Source organism: Mobula birostris, chromosome 6 (genome assembly GCF_030028105.1).
Source record: "Mobula birostris isolate sMobBir1 chromosome 6, sMobBir1.hap1, whole genome shotgun sequence".
Lineage (NCBI taxonomy): Eukaryota > Metazoa > Chordata > Chondrichthyes > Myliobatiformes > Myliobatidae > Mobula > Mobula birostris.
Window position 1 is genome coordinate 148,053,551 of NC_092375.1, and position 18,669 is coordinate 148,072,219.

General features: G+C 41.1%; 1 protein-coding gene across 1 annotated transcript in view; it reads right to left on the reverse strand.

Annotated features, from left to right (window-relative positions):
* The window catches only part of kcnh3 (potassium voltage-gated channel, subfamily H (eag-related), member 3), a 636,348-nt gene that overhangs the window by 114,263 nt on the left and 503,416 nt on the right, over window positions 1-18,669 (reverse strand). Inside the window, exons 8-9 of the mRNA XM_072259611.1 lie at window positions 18,305-18,589; window positions 8,020-8,219 (exon numbers count right to left, since the gene is read on the reverse strand). Of these exons, the coding sequence (XP_072115712.1) occupies window positions 8,020-8,219; window positions 18,305-18,589 (485 nt within the window). The remainder of the gene's footprint in view (window positions 1-8,019; window positions 8,220-18,304; window positions 18,590-18,669) is intronic.

Consider the following 18,669-nt stretch of genomic DNA (forward strand, 5'->3'; position numbering starts at 1 on the left):
AACTGAGTCAGGTTGGTAGGCCTCCTTGCTCGCACATGCTTTTTCAGTTCTGCCCACAAATTTTCTATCGGCTTTGCGGTGGCCACTACAATACCTTGACTTTGTTGTCCTTAAATAATTTTGCCACAGCTTTGGAGGTATACTTGGGGTCATTGTCCATTTGAAAGACTCATTTGTGACCTAGCTTTAACTTCCTGGCTGATGTCTTGAGATGTTGCTTCAATATATCCACATAATTTTCCTTCCTCATGATGCCATCTATTTTGTGAAGTGCACTAGTCCCTCCTGCAGCAAAGCACCCCCACAACATGATGCTGCCACCCCCATGCTTCACAGTTGGGATGGTGTTCTTCGGCTTGCAAGCCTCACCCTTTTTCCTCCAAACATAACAATGGTCATTATGGCCAAACAGTTCAATTTTTGTTTCATCAGACCAGAGGCCATTCCTCCAAAAAGTAAGATCTTTGTCCCCAGGTGCACTTGCAAACTGTAGTCTGGCTTTTTTATGGCGGTTTTGAAGCAGTGGCTTCTTCTTTGCTGAGCAGCCTTTCAGGTTATGTTGATACAGGACTTGTTCTTCTATGGATATAGATACTTGTCTACCTATTTCCTCCAGCATCTTCACAAGGTCCTTTGCTGTTGTTCTGGGATTGATTTGCACTTTTCACACCAAAGTACGTTCATCTCTAGGAGACAGAATATGTCTCCTTCCTGAGTGGTATGACAGCTGCGTGGTCCAATGGTGTTTATACTTGCGTACTATTGTTTATACAGATGAATCTGGTACCTTCAGGCATTTGGAAATTGCTCCCAAGTATGAACCAGACTTGATATCATTTTCTGACCTCAATCCGATAGAAAATTTGTGGGCAGAACTGAAAAAGCGTGTGCGAGCAAGGAGGCCTACAAACCTGATTCAGTTACACCAGTTCTGTTTGGAGGAATGGAACAAAATTTCAGCAACTTACTGTGAGAAGCTTGTGGAAGGCTACCCAAAACGTTTGACCCAAGTTAAACAATCTAAAGGCAATGCTACCAAATACTAACAAAGTGTATGTAAACTTCTGATCTACTGGGAAAGTGATGAAAGAAATGAAAGCTGAAATAAATCATTCTCTCTACTATTATTCTGACATTTCACATTCTTAAAATAAAGTAGTGATCCTAACTGACCTAAGACAGGGAATGTTTTCTAGGATTAAATATCAGGAATTGTGAAAAACTGAGTTTAAGCGTATTTGGCTAAGGTGTATGCAAACTTCTGACTTCAACTGTATATATCTGGTCCCTTAGAATACCTTCTAATAACATTCCCACTATTGATGTCAGGCTCACTGGTCTATAATTTCCTGGTTTAGAGACATTCTTAAACATTGGAACAACATTAGCAGTTCTCCAGTCCTCTAGTACCTCACCTGTAGGTCGTAAAGAATGATTTAATTATCTCTGCTAGGGACCCTGCAATTGTCTCCCATAAGGTCCGAGGAGACATTTTGTCGGGCTCTGGGAATTTGTCCACCCTAATTTTCCTCAAGGCTGCGAACACCTCCTCCTCTGTAATCTGCATAGGTTCCATGACCTCTCTGCTGCTTTGCCTCAACCCGAGGACCAGATCTATCCTTTTCCATAATTACCTTGAAACTAATGGCATTATGATCACTAGAGGCAAAGAGTTCCCAACACAAACTTTTGTCACTTGCTCTGTCTCATTCCCTAATAGGAGATCAAATATTGCAAACTCTCTCGTTGGGACTTCTATGTGCTGGTTAAGGATAATTACCACAATAGATATGACAAACCCTCTCCCATCTTGTCCTTTTACAGTATGGGAGTTCCATTCAATATGTGGAAAGCTAGAATCACCTGCTATCGCAACCTTATGTTTCTTCCAGCAGTCTACATATCTCTTTACAAATTTGTTCCTCTGAATGCTGTGGACTGTTTGGTGGCCCATTAAGGTGGTCATACCTTTCTTATTCTTCAGTTGCACCTATAATATTTCCCTAGATGAGTTCTCCAGTTTGCCCTGACTGAGCACTGCTGTGACATTTTCCCTGACTAGTAATGCCACCCCTCCCACTTTAATCCATCCCACTCTAACACATCTAACACAACGGAAAGCCAGAATATTGAACTGCTAGTTCTGCCCCTCATGCACCAAGTCTCACTTTATTCAAAGATTATCATTATTTGTCACATGTATATTGAAACATCGAAACATGCAAAGAAATGGGTCATTTGCATTTATGACCAATACAGTCCAAAGTTGTGCTGGTGGCAGCCCACAGTGTTGCCATGCTTCAAACACCAACTGAGCATGCTCACCACTTACTGACCCTAACCTTACATGTTTGGAATGTGAGAGGCTTTAGCATTTTGACTTTCTTGTCAAAGGCTTTACTGAAGTCCACGTAGGTGATATCAATCATATCAACTTCATCAATACATTAAAAATTTTATGGTTGAATGTGCAGAACTACAACAACAAATAGAAGTACCCGACAAGAACAACAGTGAGTTGGAAAGAGATTGGAAAATGGAGGAAATTATTACAAGGATACAAAAGGAAAAGGAATTTGTTACAAAGTGAATTATCTACATTCAGATTTCAAAATGAAAACATGGAAGCAAATGAAGAAGAACTCCGAGGTCTCAGTAAACAACTGCAGGCTACGATCCAAGAAAAGGAAAACCTGAAAAAGCAGATAGACTTGGAAAAACAAGAAGTTTAAAAGTATAACGTGTGATAATTACTATTCTTTAACAAGACAATTTTAGTCTTACAAGTGATGTAGATGAAATCAATGTAATTGAGGTAACGCAACTACACGAAAACATGTGACATAATTAGGGAAGAATAGCAGTTCACAGCATTATCTAATGAGCGCATTAAGCATTCACGAGGAAGTGCAACTACAGAGTGATGCTAATAGAGAACTGCAGGCTGAACTAGATTGTCTAAAGTAGAGAACTCCAGGACATATTTGGTTGGAACTCCACAAGTCTAGCAGGTGGCGGTAATGCACTGAAAACTGGTTGCCAACCACCATTAAACAAAAAAGAAGAAGAAGAACATTCAGAAAACAGGAGAAAATCTGCAGATGCTGGAAATCCAAGCACCACACACAAAATGCTGGAGGAATGCAGCAAGCCAGGCAGCATGTATGGGACAGAGAACAGTCAACGTATTGGGCCAAGACTGGAGGAAAACCGATGAGGAGTCAAAGTGTGAAGGTGGGGGGAGGGGAGGAAGAAATACAAGGTGATGAGAAACTGGGAAGTGGGGAGAGGAGTGAAGTAAAGAGCTGGGAAGTTGTTTGGTGAAAGAGATACAGGGCCGGAGAAGGAGGAATCTGATAGGAGAGGGCAGAAGGCCATGGAAGAAAGAAAAGGCAGAAGAGTACCAGAGGGAGGTGATGTGCAGGTAAGGAGGAGGTGAGAGAGGGAAATAGGAATGGGAAATGGTGACGGGGGAGTGCAATTATCAGAAGTCTGAGAAATCGATGTTCATGCCTGTTCATGTTCATGTTCATGTTCTGGTTGGAGGCTACCTTGATGGAATATAAGGTGTTGATCCTCTAACCTGGGTGTGGCCTCTTCGTGACAGTAGGGGAGGCCATGGACTGACATACCAGAATGGGAGTGGGAAGTGGAATTAAAATGGGTGGCCACTGGGAGATCTCTTCCTCCACCATCAACACTGCCTTCAACCGCATCTCTTCCTTTTCGCGCACATCTGCCCTCACCCCATCCTCCTGCCACCCCACCATGGATAGGGTTCCTCTTGTCCTCACCTACCACCCCACCAGCCTCCGCATCCAGCACATAATTCTCCAGAACTTCCGCCATCTCCGAAAGGATCCCACCACCAAGCACATCTTCCCCTACACCCCCCCGCCCCCACTTTCTGCTTCCTGCAGGGGAACACTCCCTACATGAATCCCTTGTCCATTTGTCCCTCCCCACTGATCTCCCTCCTGGCACTTATCCTTGCAAGTGGAACAACCTGCCCCTATACCTCCTCCCTCACTACCATTCAGGGCCCCAAACAGTCCTTCCAGGTGAGGCGACACTTCACCTGTGAGTCTGTTGGGGTCATATACTGTGTCCGGTACTCCCGGTGTGGCCTCCTGTATATTGATGAGACCCAACGTAGATTGGGAGACTGCCTCGCCGAGCACCTACGCTCCACCCGCCAGAACAAGCGAGTTCTCCCAGTGCCACCCATTTTAATTCCACTTCCCATTCCCATTCCCATTCCCATTCTGACATATCAGTCCACGGCCCCCTGTACTGCCATGATGAGGCCACACTCAGGTTGGAGGAGCAAATCCTTATATTCCATCTGGGTAGCCTCCAACCTGATGACATGACCTTTGATTTCTCAAACTTCCAGTAATGCACCCCATCCCCATTCCCCTCTCTCACCTTATCTCCTTGTCTGTCCATCACCTCCCTCTGGTACTCCTCCCCCTTCCCTTTCTTCCATGGCCTTCTGTCCTCACCTATCAGATTCCCCCTTCTCCAGCCCTGTATCTCTTTCACCAAACAACTTCCCAGCTCTTCACTTCACCCCTCACCTTCTTCTGCTTTCACCTTCACCCCTCCCCTCCCTCCACCTTCTTACTCTGACTCCTCATCTTTTTTCTCCAGTCCTGATGAAGGGTCTCGGCCTGAAATGTCGACTGTCTACTCTTTTCCATAGATGCTGCCTGGCCTGCTGAGCTCCTCCAGCATTTTGTGTGTGTGTATTGTCATCAATACTTTGTTACCTTTTTTGACAAATTCTATCGAACTCGCCCCTTAACAAAGCCATTAAACCATTTGCCATCTGACTGGTGTTACATTCGAATGAAAGAATTGAAGCTGGCGATCAGCTGGGGCTTCTACACCTTTTGTGCCGTTACACGAAGACTAAGTGACTTCCTATTGATCACTGACAATGAAGCTACAATGAGAACACTTTCACCAGACAAGGGATAACACTGGCAGCCCCCTGAGGAAGATTTTAAAAATGTCCACTAAGTAACTCTTTGTCATCAGCTCAAGACTTTTATACAGAATGGTGGTCATCAAAGGCCAGTTCAGAAAGCCATGCAGACTTATGACAGAGGAATATTGACTTGTAGCTGAGGCTACTGCTGTACTCTCTCACAAACATCAATTGGTGATCTCTGGCACTTCTTCAATTAAAGTGTCATATGTCAGATTTGCTCATCTCCATTTCTTTTTTGAACTAATTGATTGATAATTGACTTTCTAGCTTCAGAATCTCAGATGTCATCACACTACACTTATTAAACCTCATATCAACTTCTAGCAAAGGTCACATGTAAGACCCAATCAATTTTTCACCATTCACAAAAATTTATATGGTTTTGTTTATCCTTGATAAGTTTTGGCATTAGAAGTCCAAGCCAGAAATGCAGTTATTAGAGACGGCTACAAGATGTCAAAGCTTTTCAATATCAATGTCTATCTATGCAGAAGAACATTACATTAAATTGTCTGAACAAGCTGAATTGTTATCCTCCTGCACTGCGACACAACTAATATTACATGGCATTGAAGTCTAAATGAAATGTTTCACCACCCTGAACAATATACTTAAGCAAAATCCTTAAGAAAGAAATACATGATTAACAGTGTCTCCATTCCAGTGGTGAAATTACCATATCTGTGATATATCCTGTTCCGACCTCTGTGTTCACAGTCTAAATAGAGATAACAGGTCTATGAATGAAGTAAGAGGTTAATGGAGGGCCAGGCAATGCAAAGGATTGAAAGAGAACTGTTGGGATAAAGACAGGTCAACAAGATAATAAGGAAGAGAGGACTCACACAGGAATGGATTAGGCTGATTCAGAATGGAGATAAGAGTGTGGAAGGGAGGATGTTGCACAGTCAGAATTTTGCAGTTAAAGGCATTTGGCCAATGACACAGAACAATTAGAAAAGCAGCAATTAGCTCAGTCAGGTTACCGTTGTGGGGTGAAGCGATTTAGGCAGAAAATGTTCAGTTGATCAGAGACATTATTCAATGATACATGTTCTAATGAGCGAGGTGGGTGCTACACAATCTGAACATCAGCGCTGAATCACTTCACACTAATCTGCTCATTTAAACATCTGGCACTCCATTCAGTCCTATTGTGAACCCTAAACACCTGTATCACAGTTTAGACTTTGCTCATTTATTCATTTTACTCTGGAGGTAAACAACAGCACGATAAATGAAAATACACGCTTTTCTTTCTACAACAGAAACCTTGATGATTAAGCTGCCCCTCTAGATCTTTTACAACTCTGGCCATGCCAGATTCTTGTTCATTCTGAGAGTGGTTCACCCTTTGTTTACAAATACAGATGTAGCAAGTATAGATGTTTCAGTCAATTAAAAAAGCCTGCAGCCAATAATTGGGATTCAAACCAGAAACTCAATTATTGTACAAGACTTAGAATGAAGACAAGAGACCCTCAGTTCAACACAAATGGCTTTAAAAGTCGTTGACATCAGTGCAATGTGCAAAGCAGCCAGACAAGCCGAGGGCCACTGGTTTGTAGAAGAGAACACTTTTGGATGAGAGTGTGCTAACGGGAGTGAGGGACTTGAGGCAAGGAAGAGTATACAGCTAGTGACAGGATTGCAGCTGGTGGGTTGCTGTTGTGGCAGGTAGTGGGCTGGAGCAATAGTGGGAGGATGGGTCAAGGTAATCTGTGATTAGGGGGTTAGAGAGATCAGTGGCCGCTAGTTTGGGTTGTTTGGTTTGTGAGAGGTCAGATGTCAATCTGGTATCGTGGTAGAGGGGCCTGAAGGAATGATAACACTTACTTTTATGCAAGAGGATGTACTTGGATTAGATACTCGATGCCAGAGTCAGATGTATTCAGGGAGACCTCTGTTACGTTATGCTGTGTCTGAGAAAGAAGTACTTTCATCACCAGGCTTGACTGAGAATAGTCAACTGTAGGTGGGCTTCAGAACAACATGAATTAACTACTTCTGGAATCACTCCAAAATAGTGTCACAAGAGGAATGACACAATTATTGGATATAGAAAGAGGCTGATTATTGTGAGTGTCATTCATGGCGGGTAGATTAGTATGGTTCCACTTGAAATAGATTGCAAACACATTCTGTTAGGAAGAGCTGAGCCGAATTGGAAAAGTGAGGTACCGACTGTATTGAGGCAGCAGAGCCTGAGCTTGAGGGTGAGGAATGACCAGAGATTTGGATAATCTAAGCACCGGGCCAGATTGAAATGGTCATGGAGGCAAGAGACAGAGGCCAGTTTGGCTCACCGCTCTGAGGGTTTGCTTGACTCTGTGCTGGACTGAGGCTTCCTGAATCAGCTTTTGTGGACTTCTGAATGGGTTGCAGTGATGCCTGGCTTTGTGAACTTCAGTTCTGGATGCTGTTTGCTTGCTTTTATTGTTTGCAACACTTTTTTTCATTGCTGCACATTGGGTGTTTGACAGTCTTTTGTTTTTAATGTGTTCTGTTGGGGTTCTTTGTTTCGTGGCTGCCTGTAAGGAGACGAATCTTAAGGTTGTATAAAGTATACATATTTTGATAATAGATATGCTTAAAATTTTGAACTTTTAATTTTAATTTACACAGCATTCAATAAAATAAAATCACCGTTGAATCTCTGAGCTGATGTATTTTAAAACCGTATTCCTGGCCTTGTTGAGTATTGGATGTGCATTCTCCTTTGTCCTTGTGGCTCAGTGACTATGTTGCTTTTTTTTTTCCTCTGTGGCCTTGCGTTATTTGCAGGTGCTGAATGACTAATGCGGCTGCTTTGCTGTGCTGATTGGCTACAATGGAATTACTCTATTCAAAAGCAAATTATGGATTAATCAAATCGACTGGTAGGCAAACCGTTTACTGGCAAAGAGGGGGAGGAAAAGGTAGCTTGATTATTCTTGGCATCTTGTTACACTCTAATCAACTCCTTCGTTCTTGAACATCAAGTGAGCCCAGTGGTTATAGGAGATATGGTTAGAGATGTGTACCTCATTAGCATCAATACCATTATTCACAGACCAAGTGGTTTGGAAACATTCGAGCATTCGCTGTTTCAGCTGCTTGGGGAGTCGATGAACACGTATGAAGTCCTTCAAATCTTTAGTCCTGGTGTGGTACAGTGAACGTCGGGAATACATTCTCTGGATTATCGCAGTGACATTTCCAAATACAACTGCGTGCATGAGAGCTGAGGGAGTAATGAACAAAAGCAAGTTAAAATGAACATTCTTTTTTACAGTAGGCATGCAGATACTCCACCACATTTCCTTTCCAATTTTATTATTTTTTTACTGACCTAATCAACACAAATATATTTGTGAAATCCAGTGTAGTTGTGGGATTACTGAGAGAATTTCTACAATAACTTGTAGGGTGAGTGTTATTCCAAGCTGGAAGCAGACCATTACCTTCACCTCTTGCCAAACAAATAGCAGTGAAACTCTCATCATCCTGGCAAAAAGAGGTTAGATTGATAAATACATGTTTTCCACTAATTAATACGCTCTTTAAAAATTGATAATCTTGCCTCCATCTTGGTAATAGAGCAAATCTGAAATGTTTAAGCTGTGGCTCATGTCTGAGCCAATGGCTCATTATTTAAATACAACTTTGTGGGGTATTCTAAATTACCTTGACAGCTTCTTTGTAATGCCACGTTTTGAGCCATCCAAGGATACATTTTCCTATTTTTTCAAAGTGCATCAGTGATGTAATTTGCCAAATGATTTAATTTTTATGTAGAACATAGAACATAGAAGATTACAGCACAGGAACAGGCCAGTTGACCCATAATGTTGTGCTGAACAAGCTAAGAAGCAAATCTAAAACACCCAAACACTAATCCCTTCAACCTACACATTGTCCATATCCCTCCATCTTCCTTACATCCATGTGCCCATCCAAATGTCTGTTAAAAGCCTGTAATGTATTTGCCTCTACCAGCATTCTAGGCAGCCATGACTCTGAGTGAAAAACTTACCCTTCACATCTACCGTGACCCTACTCCCTCTCACCTCTCACCTTCAATGCATGACCTCTGGTATTAGACCTTCCAATGATGGGAACCAGATACTCTCTGTCCACTCTATCTATGTCTCTTATAATCTTGTAAACCTCCGTCAGGTTTCCCCTCAGCCTCCGACACTCCAGTGAAAACAACCCAAGTTTATCCAGCCTCCCATTATAGCATATGCCCTCTAAACCAGAGAGCATTCTGGCAAACCTCTTCTGCACCCTCTCATAGCCTCAACATCTTTCCTATAGTGGGGTGACCAGAACTGTACACAATACCCCAGATGTGGCCTAATCAGAATTTTATAAAGTGGCAACATAACCTCCTGGTCTTTGAACTCACGCCTCGACTAATAAAAGCAAGCATTCCATAAGCCTTCTTAACCACCTTATTGACCTGTGTAGCCACTGTCAAGGAGTTATGAACTTGGATCCCAAGATCTCTCTACTCAGCAACACTATTAAAGATCTTGCGCTTAACAGTGTCCTGTCTCCTTGCATTTGCCCTACTGAGGTGAACACCTCACTCTTATCTGGGTTAAACTTCATCTGCCATTTCTCAGCCTATATCTACAAATGTACAATTGATCTATATCATGCTGTATTCTTTGCCAGTCTTCTACATTATCCACAACTCCATCAATAAGTCCCTTCAACCACTACCTTTTGTCCTCTATGTGCAAGCCATTTCTGAATCCAAACAGCCAATTTGCCACAGACCCAATGCATCTTAATCTTCTGGATTAGCCTCCTGAGAAGGACTTGGTCAAATTCCTTGCTATCATCCATGTGGACAACATCCCTCATCAATCTCTCTTGTCACCTTGTCAAAAAGCTCAAGTGGTTGAAGGGACTTATTCGAGCAAGAGGTCTCTAATTAGTAGAGTTCTGCAGGGATCCATGCTTGGACCTCTGCTGTTTGTGATGTTTATAAATGAACTGAATGAAAATGTAGATGGGTGAGTTAGTAAGTTTACAGGTGGCACCAAGGCTGCTCTCACGACTTGCCACACACAAAGCTATGCTGGGTCTCCTTATTTAGGCCATGGGTTTCCAAATGCTCATATATCCTATCCCAAAGTATTTTCTTCAGCAATTGCCCTACAACTAACTTGAGACTCACTGATCTATAGTTCCCAGGATTTTCCCTTGTTCCCTTGTTAAATAGAGGTACATTAGCCACTTGCCAGTTCTCCGGGACCTCAACTTGGCTAGAGAGGACACAAAGATACTGGTCAAAGGCCCAGTAATCTTGTCTCTTGCCTCCTTCAATAACCTGGGTAAATCCCATTGCCTTAATAGTTATCTACTTTAATACTCATTAGGAGGCTCAACACTTCCTCCTTCTTGACCTCATGCCCTAACGTATTTATACATTCAGTACTGATCTCTTGGTCCTCTGTATCCTTTTCCTTGGTAAATATTCTGAAGTCCAGTGCATGTAGCCAATCAAGTTTTGCACAGTATGTGCAAATTGGAAAGAAAAAAATCGTAACTGTTGGAAATCTGAAAGTTTAAAAAAATGTTGGTAACTCTCAGCAAATCAGGCAGCATCTATGAAAAAAGAAACAGTCAGTTCTGACAAAAGGTCTTTAGCCTTATTTTATTAATTGCTTCTCCTTTTACTGATGCTGCCTGGCCTGCAAGCTACTACAAAATTCTGGAGGAATTCAGAAGGTCAGATAGCATCTCCGGAAAAGAGTCTCAGCTGAAATGTTGACTGTTTTTTCATTTCTATAGGTGCTGCGTGACCTGCCGAGTTCCTCCAGCATTTTGTACATGTTACACTGGATTTTCAGCATCTGCAGAATCTATTGTGTTTATGATTTGCTGCAAACTGTTTCCAACTCATCCATTTCAGTTCCACAAGTTTTGCACAGGATGGTTCAAACATTAATTATAATCAATAACTATAACTACATCTATGCGTAATATGATAGGCAGCAGTGCATGCCTCCCTCCTTCCACGTTGGAGGAATGGGTAAAATTTAATGCCTGAGTACTTGAATTATTTTTACATTGGGTTTGCTACTGTTTGATCAACTGATAGTATTAAAATCCATTATCCATAGATAGAAATTTAACTGCACTTACTCTAAGTATTGAATTCAATTTTATCTGCAATAGCTCTTTTCCAAAGACAAAAAGTGTGAATAGGGTTAACTTCTTTGCTGATTTATTTCTGACCAAGATTCATTCCCATACAGCAGTATGGGAAGTTTCTTGTTACTGCAGTAAGAACCTATGTTTAATCTTCTTCACGTGGCCTCTCCTCATACCCTTATTGACTATGATCAGCATCATAGAGAAACTTCCAACCATTGCTTGCCCAGGTCCTGAGAATCCTGTCATTTTCAAATCTTATTAAACTCATTCACTGTCTGAATTCGGTAGATTTTTAAATTATTAGTATTACAAGTGGAGCTTTTATTCCAGTTATTTTTTTAATCTTGTAAATATATCCCTTCATGTTGATTTCATAGGAAAGAGAATAGGTCAATACAAAACATTGCTTTTGGAAGAAAACAATCTTTCATGCAACCAGACTTGAATCTGTTGAAAAGAAATAAGTGGCTATTTGTATATCATGAACTTAGTTGGAGCTCCTGAAGCTTGTTAATCCAGGAAGACTTTAAGAGTTTGAAATACCACTTCACAAGGATAGAGATCACAGAGTAGACCAAAGTTAACACATGAGGACATCCTAGTTTTAAGGATTTTTAGAGCTTCTGATTTAAGAGATGGAAGCAAACTAATCCTTCTGGCCTGTGGCTTGATAACCATTCTTTTCAAAATCATTGATAAATGATTGAGAGAGGAGATGAGGTGAATGACTTTTTTTTTGATAGGTGTTGGCAAGATCTGGAACACTCTACCTGAGAAGATGGTGTAACAGATCAAGTAAATGAGTTCAGAAAGGAGTTGGATTGGAACTTTGGAAATGTGCATCTGTCAGTGACAGCACAAGTATGGTACTATGAAATGTTTTTTCCTCTTCTGTATTACAAAGGCACTGGAGAGCTGCTGAAACCTGTGGAGTTTAGAGCAATGTAACTCAGCACCTTTAGGGAGAAGATCACAGGAACAGACTAATTGACATGAATCCTGCTTTGGCTCCTTTAAGTATAGAATATTTCCTTTGTACTGACATTCTGTTCAACACTTGTTAATACTTCCAGAGGAAAATGTGCAATTTTGATTCTTGCCATTATAAGCTAATGCTTTGTGACTAAAGTATTTCTGTACATTATGAAGACACAAACAAAATTTTGTCTCTTTAGAGATTGGAGTAGAATTTCTTTCAGTGAGCAAAATGAATTAAACAAAAGAAGTTGACTAAAAATTACATTCAAACATTATCTGATGAAAAAAAGATTCTAATGTTCTGGGGATTACTATAATTTTATTCTGCAATGTTTCTCATTTACTACATTTGGCAAATTTAATGGAAGATTGCTCATAAAATAAATTGTGTTTAATATACATATAATGTAACTCAGGTTTTTAATCTATATTTATTTATCATGTATTTCATTGTACTGCTGCTGTAAAGTTAACAAATTTCGTGACATATGCCGGTGATATTAAATCTGAATCTGATTTTGACTCTGGTGAAACCAGGTGGGTGGGGGAGAGAGGTGAAATAAGAAGCTGGGAGATGATAAGTGAAAAAGGTAATAAAGGACTGAAGAAGAAGAGATCTGATAGGAGAGGACAGTGGACCATGAGAGAAAGGGAAAGAAGACATGCACTGGAGGAGGTGATAGGCAGATGAGAAGAAGAGATGAGGAAATAGGATACCAGAGTGGGCAATTGAAGAAGACTGAGGGAAGGAGGAAGAAAAATTACCAGAAGTTAGAGAAATTAATGCTCCAGCCTGTGAGTGCCCTCACCGTGCAGTAGTGGAGCCATGGTCTGACAAGTTGGAATGGGAATGGGAATAGGGATTAAAATGGTTGGCCACTGCAAGATCCTGCTTTTTTTGCGGAGGGAGTGCAGGTGCTTGACAAAAGGTCCCCCAATCTACATCTGGTCTCACCAATGTAAAGGAGGCCACATTGGGAGAACTGGATACAGTAGATGACCCCAACAGATTTGCAGATGAAGTGTTGCCTCACCTGTTTGGGGCCCTGAATGGAGGTGAGGGAGGAGGTGAATGGGCAGGTGTAGCACTTCTTCGGCTTGCATATATATAGTATGTGCCACAAGGGAGATTAGTAGGGAGGGACGTATGGACAAGAGAATCACAGAGGGATTGATCCCTGCAGAAAGAGGAGAATGGATGGGGTGGGACAGGGTAACCAAATTCTGCTACTCTAATTGTCACTGCAGAGAATATAAAGCTAACTATTTCATTACTGATATATTTTATACAACTGCTGTAAATGTAATATACAATAATTTCACATATTGTAGCTCTGGGATCAGATCCTTCTCATAGAAGCATAAAGAAAAGTCCTTTCTTAACCAGAAGTACCAAAACAATTGGCCAAGTGTGCAGCTGAGATCAAACCATTCATAATGTAGTGTTACTGTGTTAGTAATAACAAATGAAAATCACAGGGACATAACATGAAGTTAAACAATTTATGTTGGTTTCACTAGATAATTTGTGTGAGGTGAAAACGATTACTGTGAATAGATTAGAGACATGAATTATGAATGAAACACATCAAGACCATTCAAGCTTAATCAATAAGGAATCTCACAATGGAAAACATATCTAAGACACCCAATGACTGATTGAGGACTGTAAAAATGCCTTTATTTCACCCTGTAAGCTACTAGCATCAGAATTATACATCTCTTCTTTTGTATCTCTCTCTGTTACTATACCAGCTGATTCCTTCTGTAAGCCAGTTCAAGGTAATTTAAAGTATTGTTAAAATTATGAAAAGGATAAATTTGGGCCAGCTGAGTATATGTAAAATGTATGTCACAGCATTAATTCCATGCTTTTGTATTGATCCTTCCAAACTAGCACTATTCACAGCAAAGCCCACTAAGGAGGTCTAAATTATTGGTTTGACCCAAAGAGATTCCAATCCAGCCTGAAACAAAGACCATTCATTTCAGAGTCAGCACTCTGCTCCAATATGTGTGATTTTAAGGTGGCTTTCCTTGAAGAATACAATTTTTGCCAACAAATGTTAATCTGATCCAAACTAAAATGTATTCGTTCTCTGATGAGGCTTTCCATTCCAGAGGATGGAAAAAAGATGTCCTCTTTTTTTTTTCAGAAAACGGGGTTTCCCCTCCACTGTAATTACTGTAGCTCTCACTTGAATTTTCTTCATTTCCCTCACATCTGCCCTCACCCCATCCCATCTCCCTGACATAACAGGGATAGGGTTATCCTTGCCCACATCTATCACCCCATGATTCTCTGCATCTAATAGAGTATTCTCCGCCACTTCTGCTATCTCCAACGGATTCCCAACACAAGGCACATCTTTCTCTCCCTTCCTCTCTCCACATTCTGCAGGGATCGTTCTCACCATAACTTCCTTGTCTGCACATCCCTCCCCTCCGAACCCCTCCAGACACTTATTCCTGCAACCACGCTAAGTGTTACACCTGCCCCGACACCTCTTCCTTCACCACCACTCAGGGACCTAAACTGCCCTTCCAGGCGAGGCCATATTTCATCAGAGTTGTTTTTTGTATCTGGTGCTCCCGGTGCAGGTTCCTGTACATTGGTGAGGCATGGCACAGATTGGGGATTGCTTCCTCGGGCACCCTCGCTCCATCAGCCATAGCAGCCAGGACCTCTTGGTGGCTAGCCATCTTAATTCCACTTTGCATTTCCACACCAACATGTTTGTGGACAGTCTCCTCTACTGCCACACTGAGGCCAAATGCAGACTGGAGGAACAGCAGATCATATTCCATCTTGGTAGCGTCCAACCTGGTGCCATCAGCATCAATTTCCCTAACCTACGGTAACCACTTCTTTCTCTCCTCACTCCCTTTTGTTTTCCCCTATCCTCCTGGTTCCATTACCTGTTGTGTATTTAACATTTCGGTAGTATTTGAGTAATATTGTAAATATATTGTTTGAATAAGCATTCTTCTTGTTTGAATAATCAATTACGGGTTATATGTATAAGTACATGAATTCTATACGTTATCACAGTATCACATGATATGCATGTAAACTTGAAGTTAGACTCACATTTCGGGCTCCTGTGTCTTCCTTTGAATTAGTTTAATGTTTTGAAGTTAAACCGAAAGCGAATTAAGGAAGGTACTGGATGATGCCCCAAATATCTCCATGCCAAATACTATGAATTTTGCCGAACAGAGAGAAAACAGGCATTGGTGCCAACCTCTGAGCCTCTGTTTGGAAAGCATATTGGACCAAGAGAGGACCATGCTGCCCAGGGGAATAATGTAAGTGACAAAAGCAGTGGTCCGACTACAAAAGTTTTTGTAGGCAACGAAGTCTGATGAAACTTCTGATATGTTAATCAAGCAGTTACTGGTGAAATGTGACTTGATTTTAAACTGGAAAAAAGTTCAAGGAGCTTCAGGAAAAGTTGCAAGCATTTGACTTTTGTGAGTATAAAGAAAAAGAGTCTACTCTGCGTATATTAAGGTTATTGCATGAACTTCAAGTGGGAGACAAAAAGCTGCTTGTAAGAGTAGATGAAAGGACCAGAACCCAGCTGGGTGAACGGAAGGCTAAAAAGAATGGAGTCAATGGAGATACGAAAGCAGAGGATTTATCAGATGATGTTAAGGATGAGGAAACCAAGAGGAGAGATCAGATCGTAAAGGGAGCAATAGAAGGATTAATAAGAAAATACTCAAGTGAACTAAATGGACCTTCTCAAGATCAAGATGCACAAATTAGAAGACAAAAAAAGGAAGGCGAAGAAATGTGGCTGCCGCTGTCAGAGCCACTTCCTGCCATCTCAGAATTAACTCCTACACTCACCATGGAGGAGGGTCCGGAACCTGAAATTGTTTCACAGCCACAAGTCTCACCTGCCGAACAGAATGGTTTCCTTTCTCAGGAAAGATATTATCCCACAAGAGTAAGAAAACCTTCACAGTGACTAAATGTTTAGGCTTGAACAGAATGATTTAAAAATGACTATGCAGTGCGTGTATGTATTTAGTAGTTGCATTATATACTGTTCTTTGTATTTAGTTGAGCTGCATTCTCTATTGAGTTGGAGTTTATAGCTAAGCAGGGAGGAGTGTTGTATATATTTAATATTTCAGTAATATTTGAGTAATATTGTAAATATATTGTTTGAGTAAGCATTCTTGTCTCTGAATAAGTCATTATGGGTTATATGTGTAAATACGTGAATTGCATATATCACGCTACCACATGATACGTGCACACCTCGCTTAAAGTAAACACAAAGTTAGACTCACATTTCAGACTCCTGTGTCTTCCTTTGAATTAGTTTAATGTTTTGAATTTACAAAACATAAGATTACTTTTACCCTTCCCCCCGTCCTCAGAACCTGCCCAGCACCATACCTTTCTCCTTGTGGTCCCCCATCCCCTCCCCTTTATTTCATCATCTGAAGTCCTCTCCAGGAGACCACAAGGAGAATCCTGTCAGATTCCTTCTTTTCCTAATCACTTTGCCTCTTCTACCCATCACCTCGAAGCTTCTCACATCATTCCCTTTGCCATTTCCCTCACCTTCCTAACTTCTCCCTCTCATCTGGATTCACTTATCACCCACCAGCTTGTGCTCCTCTCCTTCACCCTGCAGCTTTTTATTCTGGCTTCTGCCCTCCTGGTTTCCATTCTGTTGAAGGCTGACAGCACGGTAACGGGCCCTTCCAGCCAGGTGAACCCATGCCACACACTCACACCTATGTGACCGATTAACCTACTAACCTGTAAGCCTTTGGAATGTGGGAGGAAACAGGAGCACCTGGAGGAAACTCATGTGGTCACAGAGAGAACGTACAAACATCATCCAGAGACACAAATATTCTTTGCAGATAAAATAGCCTTTCACTTATATTTCTTCCAATTTAATTATGGAATGGTCTCTTGAACAAAGGCCCAACACGGATTGGGTGACTTCTTTCTAGAATGTCTCCATTCAGCCTGCAAGGGTCATCTGGAGCTTCTGGTTAGCTGATTAATTCTCTGTACTATTCTCATTTTGACCTCTCTCACTTCTCCAGGAAAGCCTAATGTAGGCCCAATGAACAATATCTTCCAGCTAGAAATGCAATATAGCACTAAATTTAACAATTTCAAATAACCAGCCTTTCCAGCTGGTTATCAACTTGTAGTGTAACTCTTTTTCCTTTGCTTCACAGATGTTGTCTGATGGACGGACTATATCGAGCATTCTGTCTTATTTTAGATTTCCATCATCTGCAGTGTTAGATAGCTTGATGTTCTACTGCTGCTCTTTTCATTCTACTTCTGTTATCCATCGCTTTTTACCTCTATTTATCTCTCCTCCAGACAAATCAGATATGACTAATAAGACTTCACCGCCTTCACTCAGCTGTCGCCACCACTACATGTGTCACCCAGTCTGTCTTTGTCTCCACCCTATCACCAGAATTCTTTTGGTTCTCTTCACACCATCATTTTCTCTGCAAGTGAAAGGATAACGGATTATAACCAGAAGCATGAATACTGTTTCTCCCTTCATAGATGCTGCCGGACCTGCCAGTACTTTGCAGGATTTTCTGCTTTCATTTTGGAGAACATCAGCAGTATTGTGCTTTTGGAATAAAACTGTTCCAAAATGTGATGTGATGATTGCAAAAACAAACAACAAAAAAAAAATCCTGCAGAAGAATGGAAACAGCCTACTGAAATATCCTGGCATTATTTAAATTGCTACCTACTCATAATGCAAACATGAACAGAAAAAGATCCAGAAAGTCATTCTTATTGTTAGAACTTCAACTAATGTCTCACGCATCCCCTGCTACAAAGCTATTCATTTCTAATGTCTTACACATCTGAAGAACGATTATTGATCTGAAATTTAAATTTTATTTCTTCCTTCACTTATTTCTGAAATCACACTTCTATTTGGGCTGTCAAGCTGCAGCATTTTTGTGTTTTTTTATAACATTCTATTTATAAATCAATCTGATCCAAAATGTCTGAATTGGGGTAAATTCTGCTCATTGCTAAATGAAGGTAACATCAGCAACATAAACTCAGAGTGTTTGAAGTTAACTGTGATAACTTTTGGGCTTCTTGGACTGAAAGAAAGACAAAAATAGTGCCAGTATTGGAATGGACCGCAAACTTACCTCCTATGAGCATGGTGCAAATGGAAAAGATTTTCTCAGCATCTGTGTTAGCTGACACATTCCCAAAGCCCACACTTGTTAGGCTGCTCAGTGCAAAGTAGAGTGAAGTGATGTAGGAACTTCGGATTGAGGGACCTCCAAACAGTTCAAAACTGGAAGTGTTTCCTCCAGAGCTGGCATTAATGGAGGCATTCTGAATTGTGGAGTTTGTGGTGGTGGAGGCACTCGGTGCAGAAACAGACACATACGGAGTTCCCAAACGCTTTGCCAATTCATGAAGCCAACCTGAAATAAATAATGACTATTACTAAAGATTTTTATACCTTGGCACTAAAGGAATCAGTAAAAAAATAATTATGAAGGAA